Raw genomic sequence first — 27,849 nt, forward strand, 5'->3', positions numbered from 1 at the left:
GCTTTAGGGATATTTGTATTTTTTCCGGCCACTGATAACGTCAACAAGGGAAATTAAGAATTTTTCCACTGATAACTTGAGGAGGAAAAATTGAATTTAGATTTGAGATGGAAGGATCGGATCAAATTGTTTAGAGGTTTCAGAGGATGTTTGCCTCTTTTCTTTTATATAATTCTTTGAGAGATTTCTCTGAAAACCATCAGCAAGTCCTTGTCTTAGTATGATTTAGTGGACATTATGTGAAGTTGATATAGTCACGGTGTGGTAGAAATGGGAAAGTTCATATAGTCCTTGGCCCACTTTATCATGATGTTTCACTTTCACATCAATTTCCCTTGCCAACTACTCGAGTTGAAATGATATCACCAAGAAAATGTGAACCCTCCATGGCACCATTGACATTTGACACACACACACACACACACACATATATATATATATATATATATGAGTCTTGCAATGAAAGGGTGAGTTGGGTACTCTCCTATTCTAGTCAACACATGCCTAACTTCAAACACAAGAATCCAAACTTCCTCTTTTTAAATTTTTTTTTTATAGAGAGAATAAAATTCGGACTTCTCTTGAGGTAAATTAATTAGGAGATGCTAACATGAACTTATCCCCCCTTATTTGCATTGAAATGCTATCATAAAAGTAAAAGATTCAACTATCTAACATACTTGCTGGTTCTGTACTCTTCTTCTTAGATAGAGGCTTTTTTTTAAAAAAATTTTAATCCTTTCTTCTTCTTTTTTCCTCTCTTTCTTTTGTTTAATCGTGGTGGAACGGGCTCTCATAGTCTAACTAAGAAAGAGAAGATAGCAGGAGTTAAAATAAAAATTATCATAATAGAATATATTCCCTTAATTCTAGGAGCCAATCCTAGATAGACGACATGGAAACGTTGCACTACAATAAATAAAATTCCCAAACTGTCCCTGTCCAAAGGGTAAATCGGGACCTTCCACTTGATTATTTTTTTAAATAGATTATAAGATTTTAATATATAGATTGGATAATTAAATATATAAGTCAATCATTTAAAAAAAAACGAAGGCCTCAAGTCATATGCATATAGCACTATATTAAATAATTTATTAAATATTAACTTCGATATTTATAGGGGAATAAAATTTATGATAATTTATTAAATATATATAAAACTACTGTTGATAGAATTGAATCATTGGACTCCGATGATGGCCTAATTTTTTTTTTCTCTTTTTCTCGGCCAAACTAGTGGAACACCTTTTGCTATTTATTTAATAGGTCTTGGCTTCTTCTTTTTTCTTTTGGCTTATGCACATCCAAATTGGTGAAATATATGCACGCAATTGGTGAATTTTGGATATACAAAAAGAAAAAAAAAAAATATATATATATATATATATATTTTTTTTTTTCTTCTTCAAGGGATTAAAATGTAAAATATACACCAGGGCCAGGATACTCTCTTGGTAGGCGGATTCGTTGTTTTGCCCAGAACAGCAAACGGGATTTTACTAAATACCGAAGTATACCAAGAGGGACCACTCCCACCTTTTTTACCCCTTCCCTCCTCCCCACTCTCTATCTATTATCGAATAAATTATTCAATTGCTGCTTCGCTGGTTTAGAATTGTACATTCCTAGGGCTTTTTGACCACCAAATCCACGTCCCAATCGGCAAATTTTAGCGCACGAAGCCTTGAAATCGTCAGAAAAAGTTGGCATTTTTGCACCAACTCGGATGGAATCCGTCCTGTCTCGGCCAGAGGTAGCCTTCCGTCCCTCTTCTGAATTGGGGCTTCCGTTTGCATTGCTAGGTTCCATTTTGGTAGTGTAAAGATTGGGATTTTGCTGTTTCTTCGCCATTTTCCCCTGTTGTTGAGGACGTCTGAGTTTTTTTTCCTTTAATTTTTTTGATAAATTTCATCGCAGAAAGCTTCGGATTCTCTGGGCTCATCAAAAGATTGGACCTTTCGTATAAGTTCCTACTTTTAAGGATAAATTTTTTCTCTCTAAAAGTGGGCAAAAATGGATCTTGGGAGGTTCTGGCTCTGAGACTTTTCGTGTGATCTTATTTCTAGTAGAATAGTTTGTAGGATATTGTTTGATTGCTTAGAATTGAGAAATGGCGGAGACAGTAGATGAGAATGGGTGGCAGGAGATGTTGAGAAGAATACTGCCCCCAGGGACCCCCATCCCTGAGGTACCTGCCAATCTCGACTACTCTATTGCTATCGAGTACGACGGACCACTGGTATCGCATGAGCTCCCGAGTTTTGAGCCAGTCAATCTGAATTACGCATCAATACCAGCAGCAGAACCAATCTCCGATGATCATAGGCTAGGAAATGATACTGCGACTCCTGTGATGGATCCGATACCTTTGCCCATCTCCAGAATTGCCCAGTGTGCAGAACCTCCAGTTCAGAGCCGGCAGGCATCAGGGGGGAGTTCAGAATCTGTGGTATCAGTATTGCAGAATCAGGAATTCTCTGATGGGACCCACTCAGAGTATTCGGGGTCTGCATGCAGTTCTCCAGGAACACAGCCTACGCAATCCATAAATGAGACAAAGAGAGTTCCCGTGGTCACTTTTGGTTTTGGGCCAGAGGATGAATCAGAAAGTAAGGAGCTCAGTGTGGAGACTTCAGCTTCTCCTCAGTATGTGGGTGTATCAAGGACAGAGAAGAGAAAATTAGTTTGCTACCGTTGCGGGAAGAGAAGATGGGAGAGCAAGGAGTCTTGTCTGGTCTGTGATGCAAGATACTGTTGTTATTGTGTACTCAGAGCAATGGGATCGATGCCTGAAGGCCGCAAGTGTGTATGTTGCATAGGCCAGCCAATTGACGAGTCAAAACGGTCAAGATTAGGCAAGAGATCGAGAATTTTATCTCGGTTACTTAGTCCCTTGGAGGTTAGGCAAATACTGAAAGCTGAGAAGGAATGTCCAGCTAATCAGCTTCGACCAGAACAGCTTATTGTCAATGGTTATCCACTGAGGCCAGAAGAGATGGCAGATTTGCTCAGTTGCCCATTACCTCATGAAAAATTGAAGCCTGGAAGGTACTGGTACGACAAAGAATCCGGACTCTGGGGAAAGGCAAGTGTATTGGCAACCTATTATCTTTGGCAACTCTTTGCTGTTTAGCATGCTGGTCAAAAAATTTCTATGCTGTTACCATATTCTCTTATTATTTTCTTTTTTTCCTTATTTTGACAGGAAGGAGAAAAGCCAGACAGAATCATTAGTTCTAACTTAAATTTCACAGGGAAGCTTCAGCCTAATGCCAGCAATGGTAACACTCAGGTCTATATTAATGGCAGGGAAATCACGAAAGTTGAGTTAAGGGTGCTAAGGGTAGGTATTTTAAATCAGTTAGACATGATGCATTTCTTATTATTTTCCCCCTTAGATACCTTGCTTTTTAAGTAGTCTTTACTTTTGCCATTTTCTACTAGCCCTTTGCAGTAAGCCTGTGGTATACCTCTATGATCTTGGAGAAGGTGAATAGAGTCGATAGACATTTACATGTTATTTATACAAATAAAGTACAACTATGGCTTCTACAGGATACTGTACTGAGAACATTCTTCTTCATTGGTCATAAGCTTCAGTTGATTCACCTTTTCCTTGAGTTTCTTTTTATCTGCCCAAGGACCTTGTGTTTCCCTGATTGACAGACTCTAAACATATCTTGATTTTGTATGGTAGACCATTGAAAATAGAGCTTTAAAGATGTCGACTGAATTTTGTTACCTGGTCAACCAATTCATTTATTATTCCAGTATAGATCATCAAAGAAATTCTTCTAGTATATTCATGGATATGTCTACGTAATATATATTATTGATAAGACTAGTGAATGCTTTCTTCATCTACTACATTGGGACCTTGAAGCACTTGTTTTATTTCCTGTTGATGTCGTTGCCTCCTTGAAGTCAATTTGGTGCTTCCTTGCACTTGGGATCAGTAAAAGTACCTATACTAAGCACTGAGATATGAAGTTCCTAAATTTTTTAAAATCTTTCTCCTGCCTGCAGGTTGCGGGTGTACAGTGCCCACGTGATACACATTTCTGGGTCTATGATGATGGCCGCTATGAGGAGGAAGGCCAAAATAATATTAAGGGAAAAATCTGGGAATCTGTACGTGTTCTAATCATTGAAGGGATTTTTTTTTCTTAAAGAAATTGATCTATTCCACGGTAATCTTCTGACCTATTTCCTCTCCTCTTTGCTGGGCAGGCACTGACTCGTTTAGTATGTTCCTTTTTCCATTTGCCTGTGCCACATCCAACCTCACAGGGCCCTAGGGTTGAAACCCCCTACTCTGCCAGAACTGTCCCTGATTACTTAGAGCATAAGAGAATCCAAAAGCTTTTACTACTTGGGCCCCAGGGATCTGGGACTAGCACTATATTTAAGCAGGTGAGATGATGTTGTTTCTTCCATAATTTTGTGACCTACTTGTAGTTGGTCATTTGAACTTTACAAGAATAAATGTGAAAAAAAGAAGATATCTTCACAAAGAAAAATATTTTGTTGTATACTATGTTGGTATAGTTGGCATAGTGGTTGGTTCTATTATCCAGATAGAGCTAATAGGAGCAATGCAGCGTTTACTTTGCACAAATTTAGTATCTGATATGTCACTTGTTTTGAACTAATACTAGCTTGGTTCCATGTGGTCTCAGCTATTAAGCTTCTCTAGTGGCAACTTATTTTTTGAATTGACTCTTCAATTTGGTAAAGCTTTGCTCTTTTATGTGACAAGTGTTACTTTTGCCTTTGGACTCTCGGTACCTCTATCTTTTACAATATAAATTTTACTTTGAAAGTGTAAATTTCCCATGTCAGCCAATGGACTGCTTTTGAGTCATTTTATGAAAATGTAGTAGACTGTTGATATCACCTTCAAGGCTTCACTGCTTCAGCACTCATCTACTTTGGACAGTTGTAATCCACTCTTTGCTTTTCTTTAATTATATCCATTTTCTTATGAACCATTTAATCTTCATGTTCGACCCTTACGGGTAGATTATAAAGCAACATAAGTTATTCTTGCACTGACTAAGATTAGCACTAAGTAATGCAAGTAGGAGTAGCAATCAACCCTGTTTACCCACTAAACCTATCTGAATCTGACCCAATTGTCAGGTCATACCGAATAATAATAGAATTCAGGTTACAATCTGTATTTCATAGCTGATATGGTACCTTTGCTCAGGGAAAAAAGGAGTGTTAGTATTCACTTGACTGATTTTGTAGCATCTACTTTCAAGGTTAAAAAGAACAATTGGGTGGCGAATAGATTAGGAGTCATATTCCAAAAAAGATTATAATAATCAACCAATGGACCAGGAGATTAGATGAAGAAAGAGGATTACCTACTCTATTCTTTCATTCAAAACCATGCCCACACCCAGAACTTAACCCAATGTGTTGGGTTTGGCTCAGATTTGATCTGGGTATGGTATTGTGCAGTTCAATCAATCCGGATTTTAATCCATATGGATCCTACAAGATCCAACCATTTGCAATTACTGCCTCTGGGAAACTGAGTAATAACGGTTATGTTTCAGTTACATGACAGACAAGTAAATCCATTTACATTGTTAACAGCTTAATATAAATAAAATGTTATTTGCAATAGCAGATGCCTGCCCTGCAGAAAACCTGTTTGGATGCAAAGGCCATTAGCCATGAGAATGTGATATATCTATTGAGACTAAGTTAACAATTATTTCTTTCAAGCAATGCATGTTCTTGTTATTTGCAAGAAACATGCTAGACTGCATATTATATCTTGTACATTCAATGAACTGCTCACATATTTCATTCATGTTAAGTTTGCTCTTTGCTGTGCTCAAATTGCATATGATTGGTGCTGTGATTTCTTTCACTCTTTCAGAACTTCATTCACCTTCCAAGTTACAATCACCAAAATAAATAAATAAATATAGCAATTGATTTGTTAGATTTTCTTCCGTTATTATTAATTTACAGATTACCATAGTGTATATCTCATATTTTGTTCATGCTACTCATGATTGAGTGCTTTTTATATGTTACACGGAGCACTTTCTGTCACTTGTAATTTCTCCTCTGCAGTTACTCCTCTATCCATAAAAATTATTCATTTATTTCATATCCATCACTTGAACTGCAATATATTGATACAGGCCAAGTTTTTATATGGAAATAACTTCACCCAAGAAGAACTTGATGCTATTAAGCTGATGATACAAAGAAATATGTTCAAATATCTCGGAATTTTGCTAGAGGGCCGTGAGCGCTTTGAGGAGGAGGCTTTGTCTAGGCTGAAAGGGATAAACTCACTTGAAGGTAATATTTGGATGGTTTCCTCATCCATGTTTGCAACCTGAATTGCTCCTTTTGTTATTGAAAATGATATGATTGCTTCATTTGACCATGATTGCCTTGTTTTCATTTTGGCCTTCAACCTTGGATCTTCAATTGACCTTCTTTTGCTGTTCTTCGTATGATAGATTTCTGTAGAACTATAAATCATGTTTAGATTAGATCCCACCTTAGAATCCCCATTGTATAAATAAATATGGCACGTAAACATGCATTACTTTTTCTTTTTCATGTACTGTATATGTGATAAGTAGAATGCTAATTTTTTAGGGTAGAAATGTAGAATGTACTGTATATGTGATAAGTAGAATGTTTGGATGTGAATATGGCTGAATGCTAATTATTTAAGGTATGTATGCTTTTCTCCCATAATATACATCCATATGCATACCCATATACATTAGAGAGAGGGAGAGGAGGGAGGGACTGGAAAGATCCAATATTAAGTTTATCTTCTAGAGTCAACAGAAGGTGGGTAATTGGTTTCTTGTTAGAGTTTTCATTTTTTCCTAAGTTTGTATGCTTGATCTGTTATTACTTGATGTCTTTTTCCATACTGCTGCTCTTTTATTTATATCATGTACTTATTTGTCCTGGAATTTATAAGCAAATGAAGACTGTATATAGTTTACTTTGAGAAGACCCACATGTCTGGATGCAACTGCTAATTATGTAGGATTTTCAGGTGATGGTGAATGTGAAGTTAACGGTTCAAATTCATGTGTATACTCAATTAATGCAAGGTTGAAAAAGTTCTCCGACTGGCTTTTAGACATCATAGCAATGGGAGACTTAGATGCCTTTTTCCCTGCTGCAACACGTGAATATGCTCCATTTGTTGATGAGATGTGGAAAGATCCTGCCATGCAAGAAACATACAAGAGAAAAAATGAGCTTCATTTTCTTCCTGATGTTGCTGAATACTTCTTGAACCGGGTAATACTTCAGCACCTCTATGCCATCTTTTCTTCCATATTAGTACCATGACATGCTGACTCTAAATTAACTAGCTGCATTTGAACCATCCTTTTCTTCTAACTGACAATAATTTTTTTTTTTTGATAGACTGCCACATTTGCAAGCATTTTGGTGGTAACTGGCCAATTCTTTAATAGTTTAGATTGCTCAAAACATTTATGAAAAAAGAAGAAAATATTATAATTGCATGGTATGTTCTGTGAAATAGAATCATGGGTTCTGATTTTCTTGGTGAATTAGCAGTTTGAATGGTTCTCTATCATGACCCAAATTTAAAATTATGACAGGCTATGTACCCCAATAAAGTTTAAGATACACGAAACCCTAACGATGACTACCCAAATCTACAATACAAGGGAACTCAAAACAATTAAGAATTCTAAGTCAAGAACTCTTAATGAAATAAAGATAATCAAGTTATATAACCAATATCTTCCAATAAAACTAAGACAGTAGCTAGTTTTCAATCGAAACCATGAAAGACTAATACAATTGAAGGTAGGAAACCAAATCCTAAATGGAGAGAGTTCTAGTGCACCATGCTCATTTGTTATGTTGATCAGTATCTAAAATGTTATGAGAGATTTTCTGAGTTGACAACTTTAGCTCAATGGATGAATCCATGTAAGGCCAGTAAAACTAGAATCCACAACATAATTTAAAAACAAAGGCTCAACAATTAAATATAACAACTAGTATGCTCACAACGTGAATAATAAAGCACAAGTAATAATAATGCAATTAATAAGCTGATAACATGTTCAAAATGTTTATTATTTGGAACTTCTCAATCTCAATAAGTGTCATATTTCTCATTTTGAGATTGTGCCCATAGACCTACATCAGCTAGAAATTACCTCGAAATGATGCTTGAATTTTTTTTTCATAATTGATTTGGTTAGGGCTAGGAGGTGTCACTATGTGATAAACACATCGTATCTTTCTACTAATTATATTATTTATTACAAAGAGATTTTGGTTTAGCTTGGGACTGTTCCCTAGTGCCGCCAAAGTCATCTAAATGAACCACCATATGATCAGGAAAATGTATGTTTCTTAGATTTTAAGTTAGACTTGAGTCGCTATAGGGAAATGCACAAAAAGTATTTAGCCTGAAATTATTCTCAACCTTATCTATATATAGCCAATAGTTCATTAGCTACTCATAATCAATATACTTATCATTTGCACAAAGAATAGCAATAAACAAAAAATAATGTTGCACAAAGATAATGTGATGATATTGTATAAAGATAACATAATAGATATTGCATGAAGATAACATGATAGCATAATAACACGAAATACGAGACAAATAAAATACATGAGTGCATTCACTCACCTGTGGTCCAAGTGGAATAACTGAAGTCTCTAATCCAAGATGAGGAAAAGTTGTCACTTACGGTTTGAATAGTGGTATCGGCTTTTGCTCTAGCGCGCTTTGGCAATGAGTTTGACAACGTCAAACACACAGGAGAGAAGAAGGGGACATCGGCGTGGGGGAGAAGAGGAGAGGCTAGCATTTTAAAGGGGAGGGGAAGTTAGGTTTTCACAATATCTTCCTCTGTGATCTCGTTAGAGATTTTGCGGTTTTAAAACCACTCAAGGGAGTGGGGGAAGGAAAAAGAATAGTGGTACATGCGCTAGTTTTTTATTTATTTTTCTTATTAAATTCTGGATATTACACTCTATATAAGCAAAAGAGTCTCTTCCTTTTTGATTGGGAATTTGTTTTTGCAGGCAATAGAAGTATCAAGCAATGAGTATGAACCTTCTGAGAAAGACATATTATATGCAGAAGGAGTAACCCAAGGAAACGGATTGGCCTTCATTGAGTTTTCACTTGATGATCGGAGCCCAATGTCAGAACCTTACATGGACAATCCTGATGGTCACTCGCAGCTTCTTACCAAGTAATTTTTCTTCTTTTACTGGCTTAAGTCTGCATTTAAAAACTTTAAAAGTTAGATACTTTTATGAAAAGACCAACTGTTTAGATACTTGGATAGCTTTTTTGGGTATGCCACCTCGCATTCCAGATTATCCACTCAATATGGTAGTCTTTATATATCACTTTCATTTTAACAAATGTTTAACTCTAATAAGCTTTTCCTGCTGTATAAATTCATGACACAAAAGTAGTAGGATCAATCTATGATATACAGAAAGATTTTTTAACTGAATGAAGTAAAAAAAGATGCTCCATTTGTAGTTGTGTAACTGAATACAAACTTTTTACCTTCTTATTTCATACTAAATTAGGAATTTCTCCTAGAAAGCCTCATTGCCATTTTAATCATATTAAAAGTTAAGGTATGGCATTTAATCAATAATAGATATAATACTAAGTGAAAAATGGTCATATATGGTACTTGGTGTTGTCAATTTTTGTATATTATCAAGTGCAAATTTACTGCATCTATATCAATGAAGACCATTTACTTCTGCTATTCAAGTTTAGTTTAATCTATTCTTTGACTAAAATGTCCTTTGGTCTTTGGCTTATCTCATCTTTCAGAAAACAACCAAAGGCCATCTTATTTAAAGAAGATTATAATGAGAATATTCCTATAAAGTAACGTAGCACTATAAGATTGAGAATTCAAGATCTAGATGTATGTTTGTATGTTGCAAATAATGTTTGTGTCTGCTCATGCTTATTATGATGCAGTGAAACTAAATAGCAGGAGCTAAATCCAAACAAAAGTACCTACTTTAACCACTGAATAAGAAGCATGCTTTCAATTTCTTGCGGCATTTGTACAGTATATACAATGATCAACTGTGGGACCTATGAAATGTATGAGCCAACAGGTCCACACGGACAGAAAATCTCTACTAACGAATAAGTTATTTAATTCATTTATGTACTGTTTTAATTTGATAATCTTTACTAAGTTTCTGGTAAAGAATGCTCTCTCTCTCTCTCTCTCTCTCTCTCTCTCTCTCTCTCTCTCTCTCTCACATTCAACTTTTCCTTTTTTTCCCTTTTATTAGGTACCAGCTGATTAGAGTAAGTCCCAAGGGAATGAATGAGGGTTGCAAGTGGGTGGAAATGTTCGAGGATGTTCGCATGGTAATCTTCTGTCTCTCTCTTAGTGACTATGATCAGCTGGGTGCCCCTGTTAGTGGCAGCAGTAAGGCACAGAACAAGATGATGCAAAGCAAGGAACTATTCGAGGCGGCAATCAGGTGTCACCCTTGATTCTCGTTTAGTTTGCCCGTCTTTTTCTTATTTTGATTCAATCATGATGTGGTCGCTTTTCACTAGGATTAAAGAATTGTCATCACCTTTGTTTGCTACTTTCAGGATTTTAAGCTAATCCAGTGCTTGAATGCAGGCAACCATGCTTCCAGGATACGCCATTTGTACTGGTGCTGAATAAGTATGACCTCTTTGAGGAGAAGATTGGCTGTGTGCCCCTATCTACGTGCGAGTGGTTCAAAGACTTCTGCCCTGTTGGGACTCACCACAACCACCAGACCGTGGCGCACCAGGCATACTATTACGTTGCAATGAAATTTAAAGACCTCTATTCCTCCCTCACCAACCGAAAGCTGTTCGTGTGGCAAGCACGGGGTCGTGAACGACCTACCGTAGATGAAGCTTTCAAGTACATAAGAGAGGTGCTAAGGTGGGATGAGGAGAAGGATGAGACTTTCTATCATGACGACTCATTCTTTAGCACCACTGAACTTAGTTCACCATTCATCAGGCAAGAATAATGGAAAAAATTGCTGCAATTAGGCTTGCTTTCATTGTTTATTTTGGAGTTGAATGTACTGTCTCCTGAAAGCATCATAAATTATTGTAACTACAGTAGTCTGCCTTCCAGCTTGTCTGATGCAATAAAAAGTTCTTGTAAGGCTCTGATTGTGTTTTTTTGGAAAATTCAGTGTGCCTTTTTAACAGTATCACAGTTTGATATGTCTACCAAAATTTTGTACCCTCCATATGGTTCTGATGTTTTGGCAGATTGTAATTCCCTTTTATTCTCTGAGTCAATTTATAACCATGGATATTGCCTTGTAGAATATTTTCATTGTGATTAATTTCACTTAGGTTCTCAATTTATGGTAATAAAATAATACCTTGAACAGAGTAATCAACTCTAAGCTGGTAGCTAGCTCGGATTTGGTTATACTTGGGGAGATTATACCTAGAAATTTCCTTCTAATATACGTCGGCATCATTATATCTTTTCCAAATCCAACTCTTCTTTTCTCAAACTAAAAGTCTTATATGCACCTAACTACTTGCAAACTTGCTCTCCGCTCACCACCATTATTTCCATTCATAAAGATGAGCTTTACTTTGCAGCTCCAGTATCACCTCACACTTCCCTGTATCTTAGCCTGATTTTATCAATCACTTTGCTCTCCGCATTCAACTAAGCTATATAAAAAGATGATGAAACTCAATGTTGAAATTAAACTCACTCTGCATGAGGCTAAATCTTTTTAACCATCTACTATATATCCCAACACTAACCCAATCGATTTGGCCTTCGATCGGACACTCTGGTGTAAGCAGTTAAAAAATATCAAGAAAAGAGCATACCCCCTAGAAGAGGCTAAAAGCCAGTAATAAATTGCAGGACGTACAAAGATACCTTCGTATCATTAGTTCATTACACTTCCAACTTGTCCTTAACATCCGGTTACCCAATATCATGGTTAACATCAAAAGGAATACTGCTTAGTAAAAAAGAAATGCTCATGATGGACGGCCAAGAAAAAAATCGAAGAATAGAATTAGTGTTAACTGGATGGGGAACTACAGTTAGACCTATGTTATTGTGCTCAAGAACAATGTGCGACATTTTTGTGGTTAGCCTCCTAAGGCACGTCTGACGATTGCCCGCTGCTCCGCCGTCAACCTTGATGGGAAACTAACATCAAACTTGATCCTCAGGTTCCCCTTCTTTCCTGGCTCCTTTGCTAGAGGCATCCCTTCCATTGCAATTACAATTTCATGCCCAGGGCTTACTACATCAGTCAACTTGATTGCTAGATCACGACCGTCAAGGGTCTTGATGTTTAGTGTGGTCCCTGCAAGTGCATCCACCAGAGAGATCTTCTGGTTGATGAAGAGATCATTGCCTTCCCTTGTGTAGACATCGTGGGTCTTCTCATCGATGACAAAGACGAGGTCTGCTGGGAGTTGGTTCGGCAGCTCGTTGCCCTTTCCTGGGAATGTTATCTTGGTTCCCTTCTTCCACCCAGGCTTCACATCAATTGTCAAAATCTCTGTCTCTGGATCTAAGCGCCTGCCACATATGAAAGAAGAAAAAAATATTAGCAAGATTAAGGTCAAGTTCTATCTAAATTCTAGAATTGAGAAATATGCATTGCCCTGTCTAAAACTGCATGGTAACATAATTCTTTCCTTTGATTTCATATGAAGAGAGAAATGCTCCGAGTAGTAAGGCAGGCTACCAAACACTAGTTTGTATAATTACATGTAACTGATGTAAAAACTTCGTATACACTTAAATAGATTACTTACGAATGCAATATGCTTAATTAGGTGACTCTTCTGCTACTCAATGTCAAAATACTGGGAACAAGGAAACTATCTTGTTTCCATATCTCATAAAGAAGCTAATTCAGAGTGAAGAGCAGAAAATGGTTAAAAACTAACTTTTCCCTTTTGCAGTTGACTGTCTTACATGCCTTCTTGTCTTTTTAAGTTTCAAGTCCTGCCCAAATACAGCAGTCTTGACCAGAAGTAAATTAAAGATGCAGGGACCAGCCATTCTATTTAACAATGTGAACTGACCAAAGAGAAAAGTAAATTAAAATCCAGACTAGCATATGATAGATATCTAACCTTCATATCTATGTAAAATATAAGATGCTTAGCATGTCTGTGCAGCTTAGTTTGCTTGCCAATGAAACAGCTTTGTTACTCCAATGGTTCAGATTTGATGTTTCAATTCTGACTACTTGAAAAAATGAATTTTTAGGGAAAAATAGAATGGTTTTATCCTATCGTGGTCTAAAATAAATGTCAAAACCAGAAATCTTGATAGTTTCGATTTTAACCAATGAGTTTTGGAATTAATTTTCATTAAATTTTGATTGCCATTGTTCATCTCGAGTTAAACTTTTAAACAGAATCATAAAGCAAGAAACTCCCTACAGCCTGACAACAGAAACTATATACGATGTAATAGATTAGAAATTCATATTTCAGTCTAGATTTATATCATCGGTTAAAAAATATAAAGGCCTTACAAAGAGTACTGATACTTTATTAGAAGGTTGAGGAAAGGTAGAAATTCATGTCAAGCATCATACTTTATTTAATGTTCCCAAACCATAATTCCCAAAGAGACGCATATTCTAGGTCATTTATGTGAATAAAGCAAAAGGAATTCAGGAAAATTACAAGGGTGCAGAAAAGGAAAATATCTGCAAAAACTGCATACCCATTTGGTTGCAAGACGGTCCTAGAGATCTTCATCTTCCTTGTTGACCCAGTGTAGAGCTCTTCAAGACTGCACGATAGCTTGTTCTCCACTGCTGGTGCTTTTTGAGGCTGGCTTGTCCCAGTGCCAGTGGCCTCATTATGCGATCGGGATGTGCTCTCTGTCCGATGAAACCCACCAAATGTACTAGATCCTTCTGATTGATACCTCATGGACTTGGCACGTCCCGTGGACTCGAACCCGTAAGGCCTGCTGCTGCTTGCAACAAACTCAGCAAAGACATCCTCCGCATTCCGAGGATTGAATCGAAAATTACGTGGACCGTGCGAGCCATTAGCAGACGAGGCTCTACTTTGAGAGCCAGGAGGGGGCATCCCCTTCAACCCTTCTTCTCCATGCTGATCATATATAGCCCTCTTTTGTAGATCGCTTAAAACCTGAACAAACAGGGGCATGTGATATTGAGAGACAATTTGGAAAATATGATAATTCTACGACTACTATGTAAGCCAATTTGCATTATGAACAGAATATCATGATAAGTATCAACTGTAGATGGCATTCAAAAGAATGCCTTAGCAAAATGTGTAAACAAAATTTACACAAAGAAAGGTTGAGGAAGAAAAGAAGTTCCAAATCTAACAGGAAATATAGGAGAAAGCATTCTCATTCCTAAAATAGATCCAAACCAGATAACCAGAAGTATTTAATCATACGAAACATAGAAATATATTATCTCCTCTCAAACTATTCAGCTCATATCTTATTCTCTTCTAACCGACTAAAAACATTCTTGTTTCTTATTTTAACGCAGGCTTGCAACTAATAGAAAGATGAATCCTCCACTTTTCAAGCTCCTCAGTTTTAAAATCTACTGCAATCTAACACTATCAAACAAAGTTTCATGACTATGTATTCAAGCCTGAGCAACAAAAGCATCATCGTGCGATGAAGATTCATTCTTTCTACTTCCCCTGTCAAATTTCAGCTATCAATCGAAATAAAGCAAGTCAAAATTTTGAATCTAATCCAAAAAAGGTTGAATTTATTAAAGTTAAAACAATATAAAATTGATCAAGTCCAAAGAACTCGCCTCGTACGCTTCAGAGATCTGCTTAAACTTGGCCTCGGCCTCCTTGTTGTCGCCAGGGTTCTTGTCCGGGTGCCATCTCATAGCCAGCCTCCGGTAGGACTTCTTGAGATCCTCGTCGGTCGCATTCCGATTCACCTTCAAGATGTTGTAGTAATCCACTCCCATAGCGATCCAAACATGGAACCACAGCAGCAAAACTTATCGGTACCAGGACCTCAAAAGGAGCCCTAACCCTAATCTCAACCCAAGCACTCGCCAAGACGCCACCTTTTGCCACTCACCACACCGGATCGATCAAATTCTTGAAGGAAAGCATCAGGAAACCATCAAATTGGAGCGCACGAATTGTACCTCCCCAAACTTCTTGCACAAATTACTATAAGAAATAGGAAAAAAGATCGTACGAAAAGCTTACTTGCGAGGCTCCAATCGATCGATTTGCTCCGGTTTCCGGAAACAAAAAACAAACAAGAAAAAAAAAGGAAGGAAATTTTTGTGGCGGAAAGATCGGAGGGAAGAGGGCGATCCATGTTTCGAGCAGTTAAGCTTTACTTACTAGGGGTATTAACGGGCCGAGCATAAGAGAGCTTTAGTACCGGATCCAGACCCGGATCCGATTTGAGTTATCTATCTTGTGCCATATACATATAACATAGTACATACAACCAATCGGGTTTGGTATGTAAATTTGAATCCGACATGCTTACCAATATGCTACAGATTGCACTAATATTTGAAATGGTCATTGATCCTATTAGTGAAGTGATTTAAACTGGATTAGATGATTAAATCGCAACTTAATAGCATTAGAATGTGGGATGCTTCGTTGAAATATTTTAGTTAAGAGGGCAATCCAAGCATCATCAAATGGCATGGCATGTGCCAGGTTTTGGTCAACGATTCGTCGCTATTAAGTAATTATAAGTTGCTGCCTGGAAAGAAATGGCAGCGCATTGCGTGGAGAAGAGGAGGACGTGCTCTATTTGGTCAATGGCGTACTTGAATAAATGGATCGGATATGAACACGGAACTTTTACACTCGTCACATATCTGAATCTGATATAATATAATATAATATAATATAGTTTTGCCATCAAGTGATTAATTAGACGAATTCGTTTAATTATTTTCACTTGTTAGCCTTTGCATCTTTTCTCTCAGTGCCAATTTGCAGTCGTCCAAATTTTCCACTTCTTATTGTAATCAATAATTGAAATCATTCTCGCAGTCCCTATTCTTGGAGAATTGCTAATATCAAAGGAAATATAAGAAAAAATGCCAGACTTCTTTTTTTGTTTTTTTTAAGAGAAAGATTGTAGACTTATAATTCATTAAGGTTTAATCGAACGTTACAATTTGATACATAAGTAAAAGGGAGGAACGGTGGCTAACCCTAAGTACAAGCCCCAAACATAGTTAAACATAAGTTGGATCGTGAATAAGCATAACATTTAGTACAAGCATTTCTACATATAAGAACGGAGGAGAATAGATAACAATGGTGGAGACGAGCTTGCCACTTGACCATCAACTATAGAACTACCTCGAAGCACCATGGGAGGCTCGAGAGAAGACATGTAAAGGAGAGTCAATGTCTTGCAGAAGACACAGTGCTATAAACCTATAATACCCTAAAACACTACAACATAATCTAAGAAAATAAACAAGGAAAAAACAAATAAAAAAGAGATGAGACCGGTGATTTGAGGCAAACACACAATGATACATCACACTTAAGCCCCAAAACACTGACCCCACCCACAAAGAAAGCTCGTTGGAAGAGTGGATAGCTAAATATGACTTCTCTTTATTTGTATATTTTGTGATTCTTATTCCTCATAAATTTTGTAGAACAGGGATTTGGTGCATCTTGACACTAAGCATCGATCCCATATGCTCCAATTATATCTCATCAAATCATTTGATGCTAATAATGTTGTTGTAAGTGTGCTCAAAATTGTAGGACTGGGTGGCATGCTCAGAAAATTTTAATAGTTGCACTAATTTGAAATAGAGAATCACAATCAAGTATAAAGGGGTCAAATATAAGATAATTTTCTATGGCCTTTTGGACTATTATGTACGTGCTTTTTAAACCTTTTTTTTTTTTACCACGTATACTTTCTGACTTAAAAAAAAAATTAATTTAAAATTTTATATAGTTAATTTTTTTTTCTTAGTTCAAAATGTATATGCATATTTATTTATTTATTTAGAGCGGTATATTTGTGTAATAAATAAAAGTTAAGAAGTTTACGTGAAAAATATTGATAGTCTGGAGTCGGCAAATAGCCGTCTCAGCTGCCGAGGTCAAGTCTCGAGGAGTTAGTTTAAGTTGAGACTCAGAGCGCCGACAGGGTCTCTTTCTAGGGTTTTGGTTTGATTTGCCATGGCCAAGTATAACGTCGTGCAGAAGCAGCGGCGGGAGCGGATCCAGGAGAGAAAGCGGGCGGTCCATGGCGAGCCCGGTAGTGGTAAGCTCAAGCAGCGAACCCCGCCGGTCTATATGTCCGGCAAGCGCAAGAGGAAGCTCCTAAAAAAATGGCGTCGGGTACTATTCGATCTGGAACCCCTGAATGCTCTCTCTTTTCCATGCTTGTGGGGTTGTTTAGCTCCAAATCTATACTGGGTATTCTTCAAAATCTGACATTTTATTATTATTTTGCAGGATCAAAAGGAGGCCATCGAGAAGGGCTTGGTCACGATGGAAGATGTCGAGATGGCAACCGCTGAAGGTGCGTTTCCCCTCTTTGAATTCTTTGTGCTTATTTCTTGATTTGCTCGGTTACTAACGAAAATTTTGGAACTTTACGTTTTCAAACTATGTATTCTTTAATTCAGAGGTTCTATGTTTTTATTGGTATGTTTTGTTCTCCTGAATGTCTAATGACTATATAGTTGTGCTATTTTTATCATAATGTTGGCTTTATGATGAAGAACTGATCTTAAGGAACAATGTAGGTGATTATTTCTAGCTTGTTGGATTATTGCTTTGCTGGAGTTTGTTTTGAAAGGCCTATGTCACCTCTATATGGCAGAACACCACTAAAAGCTGATTGCTTGATATTGTTAGATTTTGTTGGTTATTTTGTTTGATATATTGGACCTTTCTGCAGGTGATGAATGGGCTTCGTACTCTCATTGAACATAGAAATTAAGCTAACTTAGTTTATTCTATGGAGAAAATCCTTCTCTGGTTTTAGAAGTTAATAGTGCTTTGCGATATTTTTTTTATTTATGTACAGTAATCAGTTATAGCAATTCCAGCTTAAATTTATGTTAAGAAAGGGATTCAAATATATTATACTGTCTCAACTGTAGTCAGCAATGTGCAAAGGTGCTTCAAGCCTTTGCCTAGATTCTCTGCCCATAAGGTTAAGCGCTAGAACAGCACCTCAACATAACCCCAAGTGAAGTGACTTTAATAAGGCAATGCTCTGACCAATGCCTGGTTCAATACTTCTATCCTGTAATGTTTTGTAAGCTTTTGGAAGTCTTTTTTTTCTCACACAGAACAACCTACAGATCTTGAGAGGCTCCTTACTGAAAGATGTTGGGAGTTGGATGATTTTGTATGTAACCAATTCCTTTGGTAGATAACTTGTTTCTACTTTGCTTGCTCTCTGAGGGATCAAGGATAACTGTTCTCTCTGTTTTATTTTTTGGTGAAGAATAATAGTTCATGATTGTATTGTTATGTACCTTGTAATCTTCAGATGAAGAAGTATGTTTGTCATATCACTCATTGGTGATTATATATGGAAGCCTTTACTTAAGTTCTTTAAAATTGATTGGTAGGTTCTTCCGATGCCACGGATGAGAAGCCTAACAAGAAGATTAACTTGAAGAAGGCCTCAAGGCTTCAGATCAAAAGATTAAAAGGCAAAGGCAAAGGAAAAGGCAAGCTGTTTCTTTCAATCCTTGATATAATGCCTTGTGAATTCAACTTTTTTCCATCAACTTTATAGAACATCTGTTATCCTTAAATTATACATTAGTCGTATTATTGAATGGTTTTGTTTATCAAGGTGCATGATCGGATTTTTTTCCATCAAAGAAAGTGTTTTTGAAGATGTTCTTTTTGTAAATGACTGGGATATTTCTAGAAAGATGTGTCTTGTCAGATGTCTTGGAAGTAGTATGGTGAAGGAAGTGGACTAAGTAATTTTCAAGCAAATTCTTCTTATAAGTTGTAGTTAAGAAGTTCAATGTTGCTTCCCTTTAACCCAAAAAGTTGTCAGTTTGATCTTGCACAGAGCACTAGTTCAAATAACTGAACCCCTTCATTCAAAAACAAATTTAAGGTGCACTCTACTTTGAAAATCCATTCTACTTTGATGCAACATATGCTCAACAATCTCTCCCTCTATATTTCTTGTAGGGAGTAGCAAACGTATTTATTATTTCTGCATGTTTCCTGGGGGTGGGGTTCTCCCATGAAGATACAGAGTTAATGAAAGGCCTGATCAAAGGAACGCCTTTGAAAATTAAGAGATTATTGCTTTAGTTGGATCTCTATTAATAGGCTAAATACTCATTAGATTAGTCTTTAGACAATCCTTTATACCACTGGATATGGAATGCTTAAACTGTCTCCTTAGGTGGAACAATTGGATGAATATGCATACTAGGCAAGGAACATTAACACAGATTTGGTGTCAGCGTTAAGACGCATTCAAGTACTAGAACTGATATTACATGCACCGGTTAATCTTGCAGCACTTCATTACTCTTTTCTATCAGATTATGATTGACTGGAATTTGGAAACTATCGTCCTCAAGTGGTTATGGAGCGTTCCAAAAACTTAGTCCTGAGGAAATAGATATACAGTATTTGTTTTTATCTTATTTTGAGTCACAATTACTTATTTTTTTGGATGTCCAAAGTTTTTTTTTTCCATTTATCCTGATGTTTCGAGGAACTGTGCTTGTTTGTTTTGTAGGTAAAAGGAAAGGAAAGATTACTAAACCACCTACAAACGAGAAAATCGATGCCATGGTAGAATGACCGATGGAGTAAAATGCTTCAAAGTCTTTCCAACTGACCGTGTATGGTTAAGGAACCAAAAAATTGGCCTGCATCATGAGGCACCTAGGCCTTTACTTATCACAAACCTGTATTAATTTAAGATAACGTTATTCTTCATTAGGTTCTGAAGTAAATGACTGCACTTTATGCGAATGAAATTTAAATCCAAGGTCAAGTAGTTCTTACAGAATTAATGCCACTCTTCTGTAAGCCATTACTTATGTATTGAAAAAGACATTTATGCCAAAGCAGTCAGGTCTGTACTTAGCATTGCTATAAACCTTTTGAATTCGATTTCAGTCTGCTATTAAACAGATTGGCTACAAATCTATTATATGATCATTGTCCTACCGTACCAAAAAAAGGGAAAAGGTTGAAAAATTATGGAGACTCAAGTTTACTTATTTTCAGTCACTTTAAAAAAGAGTATTGATAGATTATGAGGTACCAGTGATTGAACATTGATAACTTATGAAGTACCCCTGGAATACCAATGTTTCAAACTCAGAAGAAAGATTTGGAGTTCCCGACTCTTGTGGAGATCGTACAAATTAAAAGTCGCCCAAGGCCTCGAAATTTGAAACAATATGAACGCGTAGCCAATTCAACAGAAACACGTCTGGATTTTTAACTCTTGATGCTTGAGAAGTAAACTCGGTCATGATATGAAGGTAAGAGAGGATGATAAAAAGATAATGATATATTCCTAGTCATCAATGTGATTTAACACAACTAGGTTTTCTTGATTCGTTGTTTTATCGATGTAAAAGAGGGAAATAGGAAAAGAAAAAAGATATATATTTTTGCCTGACTACCACCAAATAACAATCGTCGCCTGAGAGATTCGAACTCTCGCGGGGAAACCCCATGTACTTAGCAGGCACACGCCTTAACCACTCGGCCAAAGCGACTGGAACGATGGATGATTACAAATGAACATCTCATTAACTCTCCATCATATCTATGCATCTAATTTCCAGGAAGACTAGTCCCGCCTATAGGCTCGTGATCGGTTGAAAAGAAAATCCAGCACAAAATTATCACCATTCATTGACCACTTTAATTTCAACAAATACGTTGTATACGTTACAGATCTAGCTTACACACTTGCCTTGGGATCACTGACCTCCAGGCTCCAGAGGATGATACCCAACTTCTTTATTCACATCATAATATATATTATATATATCACATAATAAAGTTAACTAATATGGGATCTATGCAATCTGGGATATGCCTGTTCACCGAGCTGTTTGGCAAAGAGTTAGCGACTTCTCTAGCAAATGCCATGTAATCCTCGTAGCTCTTGCCAGTCTCACGTCCTCCGTTTATAACAGGAAGGGCAGTTCCGTCATTTCGATAGTCCCAGTCTCCCGTCCTCCAATCGAAATTGTAGCGGGGCAGAAACTTGTGCCCATGGGCTGCTACCAACTCTATTGCATCCATCACGAACTCCATCTCCTCCGTTGATGTGCAGTGGGCAAAGCTGACACGTGTCCACCCTGGCCTCGCCCCTTCGTAACCCTGCATGAAATGACCCAAAACATCAATAAATAATGCCATAGTTGTGAACAATATCGTGGATCGAAAAGGGTGAGAAGGGTAGCAAGTACTCTTTCAACGGCGGATTTGATGGCTTTGGACCGCATCCGATCTATGCCGAGAAGTACGTGACCGTAGGGACCAGCGCACGCGCAGCCACCGCGCGCCTGGATCCCGAACAGGTCGTTCAGCAGCTTGGTGACGAAGCGGCAGTGCAGGTTCTTGCCACGTGTCCCGTCCGGATACAAGACAAACGAGAAGATGGGTTGTCGGTCGTCGTCGGACGTGCCTCCCAGGACTCGCACCTTCGGGTTCCCCCGGATCCGCTCCATGGCCCCTCGCAGGAGCCTGTCCTCCTTCTCCCGAATCGCCTCGTGGCCGATCCACTCCTTCACGCGAAACGCCATGGCAGCACGAATCTTCTGCACGATTGCGGGCGTGCCGGCGTCCTCCCGCTCCTCCACGTCCTCGCAGTAGATCGTATCCTGATGAGACCGAAACGTGTCACAATTCGGGAAGTAAAATCACGGACAATAAGAGAGATCGAACGGCTGCAAGCGGTGGATCACCTGGTTGCCGAAGGAGCTGACGTACAAGACGGTGCCCCCCCCGCTGGTGGAGGGAGGGGTGGCTCCGATCCGGTACAAGTCCTGTCGCATGAGAAGGATCCCAGGGCTCCCTGGCCCACCCACAAACTTGTGTGGGCTGAGGAACACCGCATCGTAGCCGTCCGATTCACCCGATCTCATGTCAATCTCCACATAGGGCCCACTGATCAAATAGAAACACTGACAGAGTTTGAATCATAATATCACTAAGATATATGTATATATATATAAGGTGTGAAATGGGAGTGTGCATCCACGTACCTGCATGCGAAGTCAAAGCAGGCATAGGCACCATGCTCGTGAAGCAAGCGTGCTATGGCACGTGTGTCAGTGTGGATCCCAGTGACATTGCTACAAGCCGAGAAAGACCCAAGCTTGGGCCTTCCACAGAACTCAGAGGACTTGAGCTGGGCCTCGAGGCTCACGAGATCCACGAGCCCGGACTCGTCCAGCCCAATTTCTACCACCTGGGCCAGGCTCTCGCGCCACGACAGCAAATTGGAGTGGTGCTCGTACGGCCCAAGGAACACCACCCAACGATCCGACGGCGGAAGGTGGTCGAGGACCGTCGACCGGAGGATCGACGGCAAGGTGATGCCCATGACTTCTTGCAGCCGTTTGATCGCCGCCGTGCAGCCGGAGCCACAGAATATTAGGGCGTCATCTGGGCCGGATCCCATGCATCGCTTAATGTATTGGGCCGCTTCGTGGGCCAACTTGCTGGTGTGGAGGCCCACATAGCTATCTACTGTATGAGTATTCCCTGAAAAAAAAATTGAGAAGCTTTCAGTGGAAGCCTATATAGTTGCCACGTGAGAGACATGCAATCCTTTATGCGTAGAGTTATGACACCTTATGCCTCCATGAGACATTGTTTTATGCCACTGTTTGGCTCGTAACGGGGATGTCTCCTCCTAGTTCAATGCATAAAGTCTAAAAAAAAGCTATCAAATTGAATATATTTTTTCGAATCTGGATAAGCATAACAATAATGAACCATATTACAATATGGAAAGAATAAGTGCCAATTCAAGAACACTAACAATAAAACTTACCATAGTACGGAAGAACATCCCTTTGAAGGAATTCCTCAACAAACCATAAGAACCGTCCGGAAGCCGTGTAATCGGCGTACGTGATGCGCCGGCGGCCAAAAGGAGACTCAAACTCTGCCTCCGCTCCGACGACCTGGGACCGCAACCACGCGCACTTAGTATCAACGTCGCCGTCGTCATCAACCGAGGTACTCAGAGACTCCAACATGTCCAACGTTCCAACTGGTTCCTTCTGCTTCATAGATTCCGAGAAAGATTGTGCGAAGGGAGACATTAGAAGAAGAGGCATGGTAGTAGAAAAGGGTTAATGTTTGATGCGTCTGAACAACTCTAAAGAGGGTGACTATAATTATATTCCTCTCTCTCTCTCTCTCTATATATATATATACACTGGGACGTTGGATTTTGGTGGCGAAGTTTCCATTTCATGCTATCACGGAGAAAAGAAGCGCCGCGCCCAAAGTAAAATGGAATACAAGGGCACGGAACAAACCTGGCTACGTGAGTTGGCGTACTCTTAATTTGTAGTCGTACTTTTTGTAGACGTACTCTTTATAGTCAATGGTTTGTGAAATCCGTGAACATTACATGTACAGGACATCGCCCAGTAAAGTTTGGGCATATTTTGAGCACCTTATCCACAGCCCACAGAGATTGAAGAGGCTGGATTAATGATCTGGCAAATTAATATGGTGAAGTTTTGGTCTGGTTGGCTCCAATTAAACTTGACCGACTTGACATTATGATCTTTGGAGTAATTCGCTGTAGAATGGATAATTACATAAATCTCCTCATTTTAAAAAACATAAAGATATATTTGATAGGTTTAATATACTGGGTTCAATATGGTATGAAAAGTAAAGCCTATATTATAATAAGCAATTGTTTAAAGAATCTAGATATAATTTATTATAAATTATATGGGCTCTTTTTAACTCTCTGAGCACCGCCTCGTGTACTACTATGTTAGGCTTTCTATTATATGAAAAAATGTGTTAGTTTTGTTGGCCAAACTAAGTTGACATAATGATGTGACGTGGATTGCATGACAGTTAGTAGTTAGTTTAGTGTTAATTATATTCTAGTAAATGGTTAATTCTTTTTCATCGACAATGGGAGACGCCATGCCTTATTGTTAAGATTTCAGGCCCACTATATTTGACTAAGAACTTTTTTTGGTTTTTGCAAGCAGTGGCTAAAGGCCGCAAACAGTAGAGACAAATCAGTGGACCGTTAGGCTGGTGGTCATTCTGAACACCTCACTTGGCCAATCAGAGAGGGTGGTGCTTCATTTGCTCCCATTGGAAGTCATGGAAGAGTCTGTGCAATGTTCTCTGTGGACTAAATGCTTACCTCTGCTTATGAGCTGTTAGGGTTCATGCATTTGGTCCAAAAGTCACTCCAAATCATTTGATCGAGATTGCAGAGTAAATAAAAGTAAATATTGTAACGAGAAGAATGAGGTGTTCTTTGATATATGTATATTCTATTTACCTTGCCAATTAAGTATTGAAAAAAAAAATATATCTATCAGTTTTAGTCATGTTCACATTTTGGAGTTCTTTAAAATTATCTCTATATATTTAATTTAAGGGTTAACTTATACTTATACTTTCTGTGGCACATAAATCTCAGGAGCTATTAAAAATATTTAAAATAATCTCTTTCGTTTAGTTTTTATTATCTTGGAGTTTTTATTCTTGTTTTTCAGAGGGAGAAAGAGATAAAAAAAAAATTACGCTTTAGAAACAATGAATCATCTTTAGAAACATCCACAAGTTGCAAGACTATCTTCTTTCCGTAGATTGAGTGCCTTAAAAGAAAAATGAATTCCAACATTTAAGCTGAATGGTGAATGGTAGAGAAAAACTTCCATCCGTGTGGAAAGGCCATTTGGACCACAGGGAAGTCCTCCAATTACATCTATTGTTCCTGTCAGTGCCATAGGAAATAAAACCAGCAGCCATTACCAACAAGATTAAATTGTAATTGCCTGAGATTGAATCCATGTTTCTAATATTTCTGAAATCAGCAATAAATTCTATCTCCATATTTAGAAACAGAAGAAAATCTGGATCAACTGATAGCAAAATAGTCCATGTTCTACAAACATTTACCCGTGCTTCATATTTTTCTTGAATGAATGACAAGGTACCATAATGTTTATGCAAACACTGGATGTCATTCTTCTTTCCAGATTCGACCGGTCACCCGCAGCTTCAGCTCCTGTCTATTGCCACCAGAGAAGAACAAGGCCATGTTTCTGCAGATGATAAGCCCATCATAGCTGTCTCTTACCTTTCTGTGGCTGTCCCTGATGCTTCTTGGCACTCCCTGCCATGCCAGCTTCCGGCCATTGCCACCCACTTCTAGACTGTAACTGAAGTTCTTTGCTTCAGTGTCTTCACCCATAAACCTCAAGAATGCCATGTAAACTGGAGCAGTCCCCAAAAGAAATGCCTCAAAATGAAGACAGAAGTGCTGCCCAAAACATTTGAAAACCTGCAGGATATATGCAAAAAAGCAGAAAACTTAAGTAGATCAACAAAGAATATCATACACCTGATATTGGCTAAACTATCCATTTCATGTCATTGTGGTGTTCTAAGAAAGATATAGGCATCAGAATCATTTCTCAGGACGAATGTGTCGTCATAGTTCTCCGCTGCATGTCAGTGACTTTAGAAAAGATATGCTCAATTGGGAGTCATGATTAGTCATAGATGGAAAGCAAATCATGATATTGTTAATGACCTCGAGTCCTTGACTATTATATGAAAATGAAAAACAACCTGCTGATCATTTTTAAGCGTTAAAAGAATATGCACAGTTGTAGACTTGCAATATAATCAAATAATGTCAAGAAACACATCACAAGGAACTAAATGGCCAATCGGCATAAGGTAGAACATATCCTCTCTTCATCCTTGTGGAATATCTGGATACCATCTACTCTTCCATAAGAAAGAATATTTTATAAACAGCACAAAGTGGTAAGTATTAATTGGTTGACAGGGAGAGAGCATACCGTGAGCATCCATGTCGCATTTTCCACCTCGCAGGGTTTAGATTTGACGTAACGGTGGTTAAATGTGCAACCATCATGCATATCCACTTTATGATCATTTCTAAGGTGAGTCACGAGCATTGGAATATCACCTGTGACCAGGCATTCTGAACCTGCATAAGGACAATTATAGGGCCTGCACCTGCAAAGCTGCTCGTGTTTCATTTTTCTGTGATATGGATGTATTTCAGAGCAACCTGCAGCTTGATATTTACATGGAATCTCAAGTGACTCTGCCACTTTCTCAAGAGCTAAGCATCTGATGTTACCCATTTCTTTGTGACAAGTAGGACACTGGTTATCTACCCCGAGTTTGCAGCTTGAGCAAAGAGTATGACCATTTGGACACTGCAAAATCAATAAAATAACTTTTTTTTCAGCGTTAATTCAAGAAATACTTATTATATGATAACCAAACTAGCTTAGAAAACATCCAAGCAACAGAAATGGGCTAGGTGCCTTGCTTCTGCAGCAATTAAATTATTTTGTGTTTGGTGACACTTGGCTTATATATACTTCAGTTATGACAATGAAAAACCAAAATCGAGGAGAAGAATTCAGAAATAAAGATGGATAAAGTTTTCTTTTAAAAAACAATAATAGCTGCAAATGTATCTCATTCGTACTACACACACAGTAGTAGACACAGACATACAAGTTAACAGAAAAATACATACACAGGAAGAAGCAAAAGATGTTGGAAATGATCAAATGACATGAAACTTTCATCCTAGCCAGCATGAAGCCATTGCAGATGTTCCCCAAGTAGATTCTATTAAATACAAACGATCGAAAGACATAATGTAGTGCAGTCCAAAGACCAGTTCTTAATCTGATAACCATGCTAAGCATCGAAGCATAAATAGGAAACAGCACTTTACATCTATGTTAAGAAGAGAGAACGAAGGATAAACCTGGTGTATCGGCGGGTACATCGAATTCCTACAGGTCGGACACTTAAGGAGCTCCTGTAGACCACTGAGAGAAGAAAATCCAGCTTTAACACCAGAATCTATTGAAGCTTTACAGGAAGAGGCTGCATCAAGTCGGAGGTTTGCAAGAGATAACTCATCAGCCCCAGCTTCGGATTCAGGAACTTCAGCTAAACAGTTGTTTCCGGGATCCATCATCATTACTATCTTTCAGATCAAACTACCTAGCCTCAAGCAATCATGTTAATCTCCAGATCTATCTACATACGCCAGTCCTCTGCTTTACTAGAGTCATAACGTGCAATTGATTTGGGTACAATACAGGATCTATTGAGCAAGAATTTGACCATAAAAAATTGACCTGAAATTTACCCAAAAGATTGGCTAATTTATGTACAGATTAGAGTATCTTTTCTAAATGTGAACTCGATCACATTCCAGCACCACCAACACCAATAAAGGACTCAAATCGAAGTACATAATAAACGCGAACAGAGAAGAGACAAAAAAATCGAGCCTTTGAGTGGAAATCGAAATCTAGGAGCAGCAAACAAGCCGTCACCCGAGCTAGATCCGAACCAAGAGTTGCGAAATTAGTAGGAAGGAGGGGAGCTCCACGGAGTCTGGAAATTTCTAGGAGAGTGGCGGCCTCAAAGTCATGAGTCTCGCATTCGACTTCGAGTCGTTATCACAAGTCCATTCCCCATTTCCGGAGAGAGCCGGAAACAACGCGCAAAGGGGT

The 27,849-nt window shown here is 38.3% G+C and overlaps 5 protein-coding genes and 1 non-coding gene across 10 annotated transcripts; 2 read left to right on the forward strand and 4 right to left on the reverse strand.

Annotated features, from left to right (window-relative positions):
• The first annotated feature begins 1,575 nt into the window (after positions 1-1,575).
• Positions 1,576-11,239, forward strand: LOC140784793 (extra-large guanine nucleotide-binding protein 3-like). 2 transcript variants are annotated; one of them, XM_073132359.1, is made up of 10 exons: positions 1,576-1,756; positions 1,921-3,088; positions 3,209-3,346; positions 4,030-4,134; positions 4,234-4,416; positions 6,171-6,333; positions 7,055-7,305; positions 9,088-9,260; positions 10,345-10,539; positions 10,689-11,239. In XM_073132359.1, exons 2-10 carry the CDS (start codon positions 2,114-2,116, stop codon positions 11,071-11,073), a joined length of 2,568 nt encoding a protein of 855 aa, XP_072988460.1. In that variant the 5' UTR covers positions 1,576-1,756; positions 1,921-2,113; the 3' UTR covers positions 11,074-11,239. The 2 variants fall into 2 exon arrangements, with proteins under 2 accessions (XP_072988460.1, XP_072988451.1); XM_073132350.1 differs by having other exon boundaries at positions 1,599-1,756; positions 1,921-3,092; positions 3,213-3,346.
• A 666-nt stretch (positions 11,240-11,905) lies between these two features.
• Positions 11,906-15,428, reverse strand: LOC140780696 (uncharacterized). 2 transcript variants are annotated; one of them, XM_073126406.1, is made up of 4 exons: positions 15,290-15,428; positions 14,875-15,175; positions 13,782-14,218; positions 11,906-12,617 (listed from the first exon to the last, which is right to left on the reverse strand). In XM_073126406.1, exons 2-4 carry the CDS (start codon positions 15,037-15,039, stop codon positions 12,179-12,181), a joined length of 1,041 nt encoding a protein of 346 aa, XP_072982507.1. In that variant the 5' UTR covers positions 15,040-15,175; positions 15,290-15,428; the 3' UTR covers positions 11,906-12,178. The 2 variants fall into 2 exon arrangements, with proteins under 2 accessions (XP_072982507.1, XP_072982508.1); XM_073126407.1 differs by having other exon boundaries at positions 15,279-15,402.
• A 1,767-nt stretch (positions 15,429-17,195) lies between these two features.
• LOC140780296 (uncharacterized) lies at positions 17,196-20,215 on the forward strand. Its single transcript, XM_073125732.1, has 4 exons — positions 17,196-17,425; positions 17,543-17,609; positions 18,673-18,774; positions 19,818-20,215. The coding sequence occupies exons 1-4, from the start codon at positions 17,264-17,266 to the stop codon at positions 19,880-19,882; spliced, it is 396 nt and encodes a 131-aa protein (XP_072981833.1). The 5' UTR covers positions 17,196-17,263; the 3' UTR covers positions 19,883-20,215.
• Positions 20,216-20,732: 517 nt separating this feature from the next.
• TRNAS-GCU (transfer RNA serine (anticodon GCU)) lies at positions 20,733-20,814 on the reverse strand. The gene has a single exon. It is a non-coding gene; the product is annotated as a tRNA-Ser (tRNA).
• A 277-nt stretch (positions 20,815-21,091) lies between these two features.
• LOC140801941 (uncharacterized) lies at positions 21,092-23,397 on the reverse strand. Its single transcript, XM_073157340.1, has 5 exons — positions 23,109-23,397; positions 22,315-22,816; positions 22,015-22,216; positions 21,517-21,930; positions 21,092-21,427 (listed from the first exon to the last, which is right to left on the reverse strand). The coding sequence occupies exons 1-5, from the start codon at positions 23,395-23,397 to the stop codon at positions 21,092-21,094; spliced, it is 1,743 nt and encodes a 580-aa protein (XP_073013441.1).
• A 1,677-nt stretch (positions 23,398-25,074) lies between these two features.
• LOC140802783 (E3 ubiquitin-protein ligase SINAT2-like) lies at positions 25,075-27,849 on the reverse strand. Of its 3 annotated transcripts, none has more exons than XM_073158406.1 (4): positions 27,625-27,839; positions 27,090-27,468; positions 26,137-26,523; positions 25,075-25,610 (listed from the first exon to the last, which is right to left on the reverse strand). In XM_073158406.1, the coding sequence occupies exons 2-4, from the start codon at positions 27,306-27,308 to the stop codon at positions 25,290-25,292; spliced, it is 927 nt and encodes a 308-aa protein (XP_073014507.1). In that variant the 5' UTR covers positions 27,309-27,468; positions 27,625-27,839; the 3' UTR covers positions 25,075-25,289. The 3 variants fall into 3 exon arrangements, with proteins under 3 accessions (XP_073014507.1, XP_073014508.1, XP_073014506.1); XM_073158407.1 differs by having other exon boundaries at positions 27,670-27,794; XM_073158405.1 differs by having other exon boundaries at positions 27,090-27,849.

Source organism: Typha latifolia, chromosome 1 (assembly GCF_019914945.1).
Source record: "Typha latifolia isolate L0001 chromosome 1, TyphaL0001v2, whole genome shotgun sequence".
NCBI classification, from domain to species: Eukaryota; Viridiplantae; Streptophyta; class Magnoliopsida; order Poales; family Typhaceae; genus Typha; species Typha latifolia.